Source organism: Rhagoletis zephyria, unplaced genomic scaffold (genome assembly GCF_001687245.7).
Source record: "Rhagoletis zephyria isolate East Lansing unplaced genomic scaffold, Rhagoletis_zephyria_1.1 Rzeph_scaffold_00037, whole genome shotgun sequence".
Classification (NCBI taxonomy): domain Eukaryota; kingdom Metazoa; phylum Arthropoda; class Insecta; order Diptera; family Tephritidae; genus Rhagoletis; species Rhagoletis zephyria.
In genome coordinates, this window is record NW_016157121.1 from 734,700 (window position 1) to 746,484 (window position 11,785).

The window sequence follows — 11,785 nt, forward strand, 5'->3', positions numbered from 1 at the left end:
TTGAAGCTAATTTATTCAAAATTGATGCTTGCAACAATTCTTTACCAAGAAATACGTTTATGGTAAAATTTTGGAAAATGGGCGTGGCACCGCCCACTTATGATCACATATAAGTATATCGGTAACCGTTCTACCAATTTGTACCAAACTCGGTGTGTGCTTGCCACATATAAGCAAAACGTTGAAAATTATTGAAATCGGACTAAAATAACGGCCGCTTCTCATATAACGGTAAATTTCAGAAATGCTTGAAACTTCAATATTTCGAAATTGAAGGGCCAATTTACTCAAAATTGATACACCCCGGCTTACCATCTAGCGGAAGGTTTCGGAAAGGTGAAAAAACATATATTTAATACTTGCGCCGGGTATTTAATGTTCGGCTCCGCCCGAACTTAGACTTTCTTACTTGTTTTTTAATAAAATTAGTTTTTAAAAATATTTTCTTCAAACAGTCTCGTCAGATATTAGAAGAGTTTAAGCTTAAAAAATTTTGTTATTTATTTGATCAACGGAACCGAAATAATGAGGTTTTTGGAGGTATTTTCAATTATTCCAGCTCAAGTACAGGGTAAATATTTATCAGAAATGTTTTGGCGGAAGTCTTAAGAAATAACAGATTTTGAAATTCCGCTACTTCTTTTGGTGAGACACCCTAATGTACACACATTTCTTCTTTTTCAAGGAAAATTTAATGAAATTGAATTTCTCTTCGACCAAACAGGTGGTCAACGCATACAAATTTGAAACGTAAACCTTGGAAACAACAACATCATTACCATCATCAACATCCGCAGCAACAGCAGCCAACCTACTATAGGCAACAACATTTGCGACATCACAGCATTAGTGGTGTTGAAGGAGGCACGTTAGTTGTGGGCAATGTAGCAGCGAGTGGAGCAAAAACTTTGCGTCGTAATCGCTTTCAACAAGAAGTGAATAGTCAACATAGTATACCACAACAGCAAAAGCTACGCGAACCACAGCAACAACAACAACAAGGAGAAGTGCAGCAGTTGCAAAATATTAGCAACAAAAGTGATAACTTTGAGCAAAAATTGATTTCAAGCCAAAGTTTGACCACCGGCGTGGAGGACGGCAGAGGCATGGAGCCAACGCAAAGTTTTACAGAAGTTATTGGAACAACACCACGAACGGCTGTAGTGACAGCAGCAGCAGTAACACCGGAAGCAGTGACAATAACAACAGCTGGAGCAACAACTACAACAACAAATGCAACAATACTCACCGCAGCTATATAAGAAAGTTGTTGGGGGGAAATGTTAGGTGTGTAAGCTTATCCTTTGCATATCCTTAAAAGCGCACACTTACATACACTCGCCTTAGGGTATACATACATATATAAGTGGTAGATATGTATATACATACATACATACATGCATATGTAGATATGTATGCAACATCGCTCAAAAGTAAATGAAGCTATTTATTTCTTATGACTCGGCAATTTTTGGTATCGCTTTGCCTCTGCAACTATTTATATAAGCTCAGCGTCTACTGCTAATGCAAATTCCTTCAAATGCATGCACATTAGGGTGTCCCAGAACTAAAGAGGAAATATTCTGTTAAATTCGATATGCACAACACCTAAGTAGTGCCTAAAGGTATGCTACACTTGCAATCATATATGTCACATAACAAAACTTGCTAAAGTAATCAGCTGATAGCACCCAAAATCATGTCTCCAATCGCCTCTTGCTCTACCTTGAGTGCGGATCTGGGTTGCCCTGCTTTACTTGTACTACTTTTGCCAATGCTGGTTAGACCACGTTGATACTTTGGGATTATATTTTCTTTCTAGCTTTCATCTATGGCGTTTACAATCTTCTGATCTTTTGCTATCACAGCATACCTTCCCTCAGTGGTGCAAACGCGAAATTTATAATGTATTCAAAAAGGCCTGCAGCCGACAGTTTTGGATGGTTTTAATTTTTTTTTTAAATTGAGATATACACCCTTATCCTAGAACCCGAATTTTCGCAATTCATAACTCGTAACTACGTTGGGAAAAACGAAAAATTGACATGCTGCAGCCCTTGCGGAAAAATGTGCAGCCTTGCCAGCTATCAGTTGTTTTTCGAAGTCCGCTGTATGAAGGATGACAAAGTGGAAATAAATTAAGAAAACACTCACCATGTGCTTGTTTATAGTAAAATTGGTTGATTTTACATATTTTGAGGAAAATTATGGATTCTGATGCATTTGCAATTATAGCAGCGGAGTAAGAGCGCGCTGTGGCAATGGATTCACAAAGTTATGCGGAGCTGTCGGGCAGAGTAACCATGGACGCATCTATGTCAGCTTCTTATTGAATTGTTGAGCCACAAACTATAACTCCTCCTATGCATGAAGAACTTGTTCTCAATGCCATAACAGCTTTTTCTAAGCCATTAAAAATATGCATTTTGTTAGGTCCACCACCTGGTGCGCTTACTTCTGCCTTCTGCCGTGGATTTTAAGCATTACTTATGAGAACTCTCTTTTCTGTGTGGCCGGAGAAGAGTGCAGAAGCCCCTCTTCTACTGTGAAAGGTATACAACATTTAATGTGCACATAACTCCGGCTACGCCATCCACTGTATCTTTGCGCAGAACCCACACCGAAATTTACAAAACGACTGCATGTTTCAAACCGAATTTATTAATAAACTACAGCTCGGAAATTTGGAACCTTTGTTTTAGTTTAATCCTTTGACGTGTATGTTAAAGTTTTTAGATTCGGGTGATACGTTTGGATACAACAACCCAAAATCATTGTACAAATAACTAAACTGTACCCAAGTTTCTCGATAAGGGGCAACAAACATTCTTTTTTGTACGTTCATATATTTTTCGTTCGTTCGTCGGAATATTGTTTTTATGTATGTATTTTTTTTTCTTTCGGTGTCATTTTAATGTGGTTTAGATCCGATCATTGGATCATGAAACAATTAACGGTACTCCTAAATTTTTATTAGAGAATTGAAGTCGGTTGTGTTTTTTGCTTAAAAACTACTTGTTGTTTTAAGAAATGAGTAAAAAAAAAAATCTAAAGTAGTTTTCGCATAGAAGCTTACTATTAACAAAATATATCGAATTCAATTGCCATTCATTGGATATACCATTTGTTTTGTTTGGTTGACGAATTCTCCAGATATAAGAACTTTTTTCTTTAACAAAACTCGTTAACTATAAAACTAAATAAAAAAAGTAGCTCCTTAAAACTCTTAAGGATTTAATTATCTATCAGTTTTTGAATATTAAATTTCACGTTTGCACCACTGTGCGTCCGAGCAAAAATCCGCTGTAACCAGTAGTAGTTCCAGAGGTTTCCAGAGTTTTACAAAGGTTCCCAGGCTAGCTAGTTCTTGGTATAGCACATCTATCCGGGCCTAAAACAAGAAATATAAGTGGTTAGCGCAGGAATTTTCGTTGAGATGGATATCCAAAGTAGGTAAGTAAGGTTAGAAGTTTGTTTCCCCAAACACGATCACATTTAAATCACTATCATCGATACTTTGAGATGCCACTAAGAACGATAACTGCTAATCTAAAACCAAAAACGCTGTATGTAGGATCTGTTGTTATTTTCAGTCCCAACGCCTCTTGTCAATGCATCCACCAGAAATCAAAGTTGCGGCTGTGTGATCTCAAGAAGATCTATAACCGGCTGCGGTACATCTTCGAACAGAAAGGCGGTGCAGTTAACACATGTTCTTGTTGTTGTACAGCGTTCGCTGAGCTGGAAAGAGCGGTCAACAAGTAGTCAATGCAACGCCCCTACCCTATTTTCTTCTTAATTCACGGTTAGATGAACTCGAAGGAGTATTTCCTGGTCAACTCTTACAATATCACTATGAAGCAACTAAAAGAGGGGTCGGACGTCCCCCTAGTAGATGTTGAGCAGTCATTCGAATGATTTCTTAATTGCATGAGCTCTTGGCGTAATACCTCTCCCCCTTTCCACTGGTGGCTCCTTCCAACTTCTACTTGTCGCTCACTTATCCCTGGGAGGATTTGATTAGAGTCACAGTAACAGGAAAAAACGCCCTTTGTCCTTTATTTCTTAAACCGTTCCTTAAACCAGTCTTGGATTTGTTTAAGGTTTCATTTCTAAATCGAAAATATAAATTCACGCTGAAATTGTTCCTTTTAAAATCAAGTGAAAGCAAAAGTATATCTTGCCAACCAGTTGTACTTTTAACTAAATAGCCAACTGAGAAGCAGAGTTCTCTCGGGTTAGTACGCTGTTAGTACGAACTTTTTTATACTGAAGAATATAGTCGACTACTACAGTCTCAGCATAACTTCATAGAAAAAATTTCAATATCAACATGATTTAGATCAGATGATAAAAAGTAAATATGGTATGCACATCGAATTTCACCAAAAAAAAGATATTCTTGTACACCCTAATGTATGTAATTACAGCTACAAATTGAATAGGTATTTAAACCACAGATGAAAATACATGTACGGAGTAAGTCTCCTGCAGTGAAGGCTACTAATTCTGAACCAGATTACTAGCAGTTATATATTTATATTTATCTTTAATTTGTTTACTTAGTTAATCTTAAGTACTAAAACTTATAATCCTTTTGTTCGGAAATCGCTTTCTTACATCGTAACTTACGTTTTTTTTTCTTTTGAAAGTTTTTAAAACCTCGCAAGTGCATTTACACGAACCTATGATTTCAGACCTAGTAGCTGGAATCTAAGTCTCTGAGACTTGTTGTCCCTAGAGCGCCGGTTCGTAAGTTATTCAAAACTGTGAAGCTGGTCAGCCTTCACTGCAGCCCTAACCAGTTTACGAGCTAGCCAGCCTTTCACTGCAGGGTCTGTTCATGTTCATGTTTTTCAGTAGGGCTTTGCAACTTCTTTCAAAGCGCACAGGTGTGGTTTTAAGCTCTAAAGACTCTCTTTCGAAGTAGTTGCTGTGCACTCGCACGCCAAATCCGGACAAGTTTCCATAATTATCTGTTTAACGAACCCACTTTAGAAATGTTAAATCCGAGTTTTCGATTTTCGGCTGTAATTTCATTAGAGTGAATTTTTGTAATTTACTAAATAGTTAATGAGAAATCTCTAAAATTGCTTAGATAAAAAAATCTGAGAAAAAAGATCACGTGAAATTTATATAGAATGAATATATGAGTTAAGGCAAAAAATTGTTCTTTTTGTGTAAGCCAATAGTAAATCATAAGCAATATTAAAATCAGCTGCGCTAAACTTGAAAAATAATCAGTAAGAACTGCAAGTGATTTAAAAACAAAATCTATTTATCCTAATACATATAAAGTTCAAGTGAAAGTAAATGTATAATATTATAATGTTTAGTTTTTGTTTTTAATAAGACTGTTTTAGTAGATTAACAATAAGCCTAAGGAAAAATACTAACATAATTAATTGTTTTACATGTAAATGTTTACAAATTTATAAGCTGAAAAATATAAAAACTGTGAGCAGCTATTGAAGTTGGCTAAAGGTATTGATTGTGTTATTAGTAAGAAAATATGATTTATAATTCGAAATTTATGATAAGTCAAATTTACCAAAAAAAAAATAAAAAATATGCATTAGTTTAACGAGAGTATATTCAATAAAAAATCATAAATATATTATGTAGATAAATATAAATGAAAATTTGCATGCGCAAAAACAGCATTTGATAAAAAAGGAAACAAAAAAAAATATTACACAAGCTTAAAATACGCAGCGTAAATTTGACAAAAAAAACTTTGCTAAAACTATGATTAAGACGAGAAAATCATTGAAACTCTCCCTTAATTTTCAGAAATGGGTTGAAAGTTTTTTTTTTTTGAATGTATATATGAGTCAATTTATCTCAAATCGACCATTTTCGATTTGGATGAATTTTGGCCAGCACTTTTCTTTTAACATATAGTTTTTTCGAAATTTAAAAATTAGAAATTTAAAAATTTCTTAGATTTGGCAAGTTTATTTTTTGACCATCGCAACAACTATTATAGTTGGCTTCATTTTAATGATGATATTTGGGATAATTAAAAAAAAAAACTCAAAAAACATATAGTTAAAAATTTCACAATTTCGTGGATTTTGCAAATTTACTGTGAATATCTCAAAAACTATTATACCTTAAAAATGCTTCCGGTAAAAAAAAATTACAAAATTTTGAAACTAAAAATCTTTAAATCCAAATTTTATAAAAAAAATATTGTGGCTCCATTTTTTACAATACCTCGCACTGGGCTTAAAATTTTCACGGAGTGGTTTTTTAAAGATATGAATTTTTGATCTTAAAAAAATTACAAAGTCTAAATAAAGTTACGTTAAAATGTGTTTATTTTATTTTAATTTATTAGTAATTTGGAGTTTGCAACAATTTGTTTTTTATTCAAACATTCATACTTTTAAAAATATAAAATAAAATAATTTTTTTTTAAGTTCAATTCATATATATGTATGGAAAATTTTAAGATCTTTTCAGACCACTGGAAGTTATTACATGCAAAAAATTTACCAACAATTTTTAAAATTAACTTTTACGATTTATTAAATTTTAAAAATTTATAGTTTTTCTATTTTTTTTTTAATTTAAATGTATTTTTTATATCGCCCCAAATACCTTTAAAAAGAGGCCAGAACCATTTTTGTAGCTGCACTAGTTTTTGAGAAATTGTGAAATTTTGGACTTTCAATTTTTTTTTTTCTTTTTGCCGAACTGTGTTATATGATAAAAAAAGTTCTGGCCAAAATTCATCCACATCGGAAATGGTCAATTCCAACCATTTGTCGATTTGGCATGGATCAACCCATTTGTATTTACTAGTGTTGGGCAAAAGTACTCAGAACTCGATTCTCAAAAGTATCGACAGCAACCGATTTTTAAAAGTATCGATACTGAGTACTCCAAAGAACTCAGTACTCACAAAAGAACTCGAAAGCACTTAGTACTCAAAAAAGGAACCCAAAAGTACTCAGTACTCATAAATACTGTGTTGCAATAATGGCTTTGATACATGTACTCAAGATCGATTCAAAGTACTCAGTATTAAGTGTCGAATAGACTCAAAAAGTACTGAGTTTTATTTACATTCAACGGTATTAAGAAAGGATTGTACTCAATTTGCAGTTTCAATAATTTTCAACTACCCAGTGACGTAATTTGGGATTCATATATTAATTTGAATAAAATACTGCCAGTTTGTGAGATTTGTCCACTGAAATGTTACCAATATGTGTATATTTAAAGAAAGTAGTCAGTACTCTGAAAAATACTCGATCCTTAAAAGTATCGATACCAAAGAACTCGATTCTCAAAAAAACTCTGTACTTCCCAACACTAGTATTTACATATACATATTATTCCAAAAATATTAAATTAATAATTTTTGGGATTGATAGGTATTTAGGACTGATTTTCTTATTTCCAAATCGGCTGTTTTCTTCGTAAACTTGCGCTAGTACATCATCCCGCGTGCAGGCGGTTCCTTCTGCAGTAGACCTTTCCGTTTTGTTCTTGACGCTTGGCGCCCTTGCTTTCGAAGGATCCTTTCACTGGAGCGTCGCCATTCATACGTTTCTATGCGTTCAACTAAATGTACCCATTTCATTTTCGTCGCCCATGTAAACAGGGCTATAGAATAAGAATAGATCTCTCGAAATGTAGTAAGGCCTTCTCATCTATGTTCGACTTCGTTCACGTTTCAGCGCCATACAAAAAAAAAAACACGGGCATGACGAGACTTCAAACGTGTAGGCTTTGTTCGCCGGAAGAGTGATCTTCGCGTTATTGTTGATCTTCCTGCTGAATTGTAAGTAGACATATGTAGGCCTTCACTACTTCAAATTTATGACTGGCAACAGTGAAGTGGGGCCCAATAAGCGAAGATTTCTCTATAGCTTCTTTTAATAAGCTGGAAAATGCTGCGCTGAGGTCCCTGGTTCCTGATCGGTTTGTTGGCAATTTTTTTCACCAGTACTTTACCGATTTGGTTCCCTAGATTTTTTGTAGCTCAGCCTTAGAGAAGCCTTAGGAAAAAACTTTATTGTGCAGAATTTAATAAGAGTGATAAATGCCTGCTCCAGACTTTGGACAGTAGAATTTGCTGGACATAAATCCTATCTAATTACTAGCTAGCTGGCTATTGTACCGTCTTTAAAACTACATTAGATTAGGTAAGGGGTTGAAGTGGCTACCGGCGTTTAGGTGCATGGGTGCCTTCCAGGTGTAGATAATGGTGAGATCAGCCCTATTAAGAAGATATAATTCCGTTCGCTTTCTTAAGTAGAGGAGGTCCTAGATGAATGAGTTGGCATGAGCGTCTCTTGTCGAAGCTTGGCCAGATTTCTCATTTCGTCCTTGAAGTGGGTAATGTTAGGGTAATTCGTTAGAGTACAGATGCCACCGAAATTAAAGTATTTCCATTATTTTAATGCATTTAGTCCTAAAGCATTACAGCTTGTCTGAAATTTCCCAAAAAAGGTTTTCTGGCAGAAAGTTCAAGTGAGCTTTCTAGGGCTGTAGAAGGCGTAGTGGGCAGCACACCATTGAGTTGAACGCATGCCGAGAGTTAGAAATAAATAGCGACTTATCTAGTGATGTCCAAAGTCCACCAGCGGTCGCTTTAGCCCAACAAGAGGCAGTGACTTTGCGATCACTTCTGGGAGTACATTATCAAACGCTTCTTCGATAACTAGAAACGTATCTAGCGTAAGGTCCTTAGGCGCCAGCGCTTTTTCGATACGGGGATCAATTGGGGTTTAGTGTGGAGCAAAGGAAGAGTGTGGTTAGTTGAGTGGGTTTAAGGGGTCCTATGAAGGGATGGTAATGTCATACTGGCTATGATGGACTCTGTATAACAGTACGGAACATATGTTGCATACTACAGCGTCAAGTCTGGAGAGGTAGGAGCCTAATCTGAAATAGCATCCAGAGTGTAATTGTGCCAGACACCACACAGACCAGGGTCTCTCAAGGTAGCTGAAGTTACTTCCCAGCAATATGAAGGATGTGATTGAACTTCGTTGAGGGCATGAGTTGATGGAGATTGTGGTAGTCTGCCTGTGAATGTCGTTAATTGCCTGTTCTGGCGCCATTAAAAGGCATTTCGTAGCTTCGTTCACTGCGAACTACTACTCCCTGAAGACCAAACTGTCCCGGTCTTGTTTAAAAGTTACCAGGCTAGACTACGTGAAGTGAAGAAGCGATCTAAATCGGACGTTAGTATCGAATAGTTGTCAGCAAAATATGATTTCATGCTTCACCCAACAACCAAATTTAAAAAAAATAAATAAAATAAAATAAAAGTATTTTTTAAGACTAACAACTAACATAACATTTACAAACTTTTTACGCCAGTTAATTTTTTGTATAAATTATGATACAACATTTCGCCTGTGTTGCCGCGTTTTATTTTTACAAAAAATATAATTAAATTATTAAATTAACTAATAAGAGTACATCTACATATAGTATATAGTTTATATGTAATGCTTTTTTACTATTTCATTTTTTCACTACATAGGTATGTTGTCTTGTTTTCACTTTTATAATTTATTCACACTACTAAGATTTCATAAATCACCGCTGCCTAAAAAGCTGTAACGCCTGCTGTAACTGGAATTGTTATCACACAAATAAACTTACATATTATAAAACATACTTACATAAACACTCTGCCATAGTACAGCAATGATAAATAAATAAATTGTAATAAAAGCTATTGATAAACATAAATTATACTATTATTAAATATAGCAAAATATTTATAGTAAATAAATCTAACATTAATTATATTGCAAATTATGAAATTAATAAAAATTAATAAAAATAAATTCTAACAGATAAGAACAACAATTGCTGTATTGATTCACTGTATCGCTTTTTGTTGCAACAAATGTTTGTAGCATAGCTTTCAGCGCATTAGGTTCGATGATGTTTAATGCTCGATTCAAACCGAATTTAATATAAACATGTTTGCTCCGAATTCGGTTAGTGTTGTAATATATGGTAGGTATGCGGTATGCATGTATGTATCTACTTATGTATGTGAGTTGTTTATGTGGGTAACGAATTTTGAGCTGGTTTTAATGTTTGAATAGTTTTAACTATTTAAAAAAAAAAATCATAAAAAAACGACCAAGAAATGTAAATGAGGTTTTCTTCTGTAAAAATGTGTATAATTCGTAATGATCGTATACATATTTATTTATTGAAGAAGATTTAATTCGAGCGGCAGAAATATTTTTACAGACGGGAAACGGAGCTTTAGGTACCAAGATGAGCATCATTTGTTTTGTTTTTTATGGGAAGTCAATAGTATTTGCAAAAAAAAACTAACAGTTCCAAGAATTGTTTCGCGGTACTAAAATGAGCTTTTCTTCGAATCCACTTTTCAAGTAGTCGATTATAGTGTGCGCGGATAAAAATAGACAACCCCTAATAAGTAAAATTTAGAAATAAATTTAAATACATTGAAGTCGTCGCTAAATGAAATCTTTTTTGGAACGCAATTCCAGGTAAGTAAACTGGTACAGATGAAAGATGGAGGGCAGAGCAGGTACGGATGCCTTTAGACCTGGCACCAGGGATGAAAAATGGAAATTACAGATTGTACCTAACTTCATAAAATAAATGTACCTAAGTGAGACAGGATGTACCTAAAAAAGTTACATCATTCAATTGTAGTTTTTTTAATACATTTTATTTAAAACATGAATACAATAGATGGATGTACATACTTTAAACATGATTAGGTTTTTTTTAACTGAGCCTATATCTATAGATACTTTATCCAGCTTTTCATAAAACAACAGGAAAAGTCTGCTAATTTATCCGAGAAAATAATCAAATTGCCGTAAGTAACTTCGAAAGAAATCCAGAAATCCAAAAGCGAATATGGGTTAAATAGCTATAGTTCTCATCTAAAGAAAATAAGAAATTTGAAGACATCCTAGACACTGGACTGTATGGGTTTTCATTATGTCATATTTTGACAACAAAATTTGTTGACATATTTTGATACAACTTTCTTTCCTTTAGTCTTACCTTTATCGATGATATTAAGGGCCAAAAACTTACAAATAGCCGCTTTAGCAGCGCATGTACACGCCTGAAGGCCTATTCTGATCTAAATCAATCAAAATACCATTTTCTAGTCTCATTTGACAATTTGTTTTCACTAATTTGACCGCATATGCCATTGAATTTGGCTTAGTGAAAACAAGCGTTAAGATTAATAGAAAAAAATTATGAATTTGAGGATAGCTAAGTAAAGTGTTAATTTTTCGTAGTGGTTGCTCTAAATGCAATGTAAGATGTTTAAGATAATACATAGAATGACGTTTTTTACATTCTTCCTTTTGACCACTTTTCTTTAGAATTGTTTTTCCTTCAAAATGAAAGCGGAGCTTCTCCCGTGCCTACAAGTAAATTTATTAGCACGGTAAAGGAAAAAGAAAGAAAAAACTAAAAATGCATCTGATCAAAAAATGATTGTACCCAAAATCTAGTGACGGTACCTAATGTACCTTTAAGTCATCAAACGTCGAAAAAAGGTACAATTGTACCTACTTTTTCATCCCTGCCTGGCACTGAACTTGCGATTTCATTGGGTATTTGATCCACGATCTTTCAGGGGGAGGTACTAGCAATATCAATTTCTGCCTTGGTTGCGTGTTTTTGTTAGTCACATCATAAATCCAAAAACCAAATGTATTTCAAATTGATAGTTGTGTCAAATCTTAAATAATATAAAATAATTATGACTTATTTTGGACAGACTGAACGAAAAATTACACTG

The 11,785-nt window shown here is 34.3% G+C and overlaps 1 protein-coding gene and 1 long non-coding RNA gene across 10 annotated transcripts in view; both read left to right on the forward strand.

Annotated features, from left to right (window-relative positions):
* Sulf1 (Extracellular sulfatase Sulf1) overlaps positions 1-5,596 on the forward strand; it is a 217,055-nt gene extending 211,459 nt beyond the window's left edge. For 8 of the 9 annotated variants that reach the window (XR_001847960.1, XR_001847963.1, XR_001847971.1 and 5 more), the window contains 2 exons: positions 725-1,615; positions 3,072-5,596. Coding sequence is in view for 1 of the 9 variants with exons in the window: in XM_017619682.1 (XP_017475171.1) it covers positions 725-1,262 (538 nt within the window). In the remaining 8 variants the exon portion in view is untranslated. Of the gene's footprint in view, positions 1-724; positions 2,121-3,071 lie in introns of those variants that run through there. The other variant, XM_017619682.1, reaches the window with a different exon arrangement.
* Positions 5,597-6,395: 799 nt separating this feature from the next.
* Positions 6,396-9,517, forward strand: LOC108365637 (uncharacterized). The gene is made up of 2 exons (XR_001847976.1): positions 6,396-8,254; positions 8,285-9,517. It is a non-coding gene; the product is annotated as an uncharacterized LOC108365637 (long non-coding RNA).
* Positions 9,518-11,785: the final 2,268 nt, after the last annotated feature.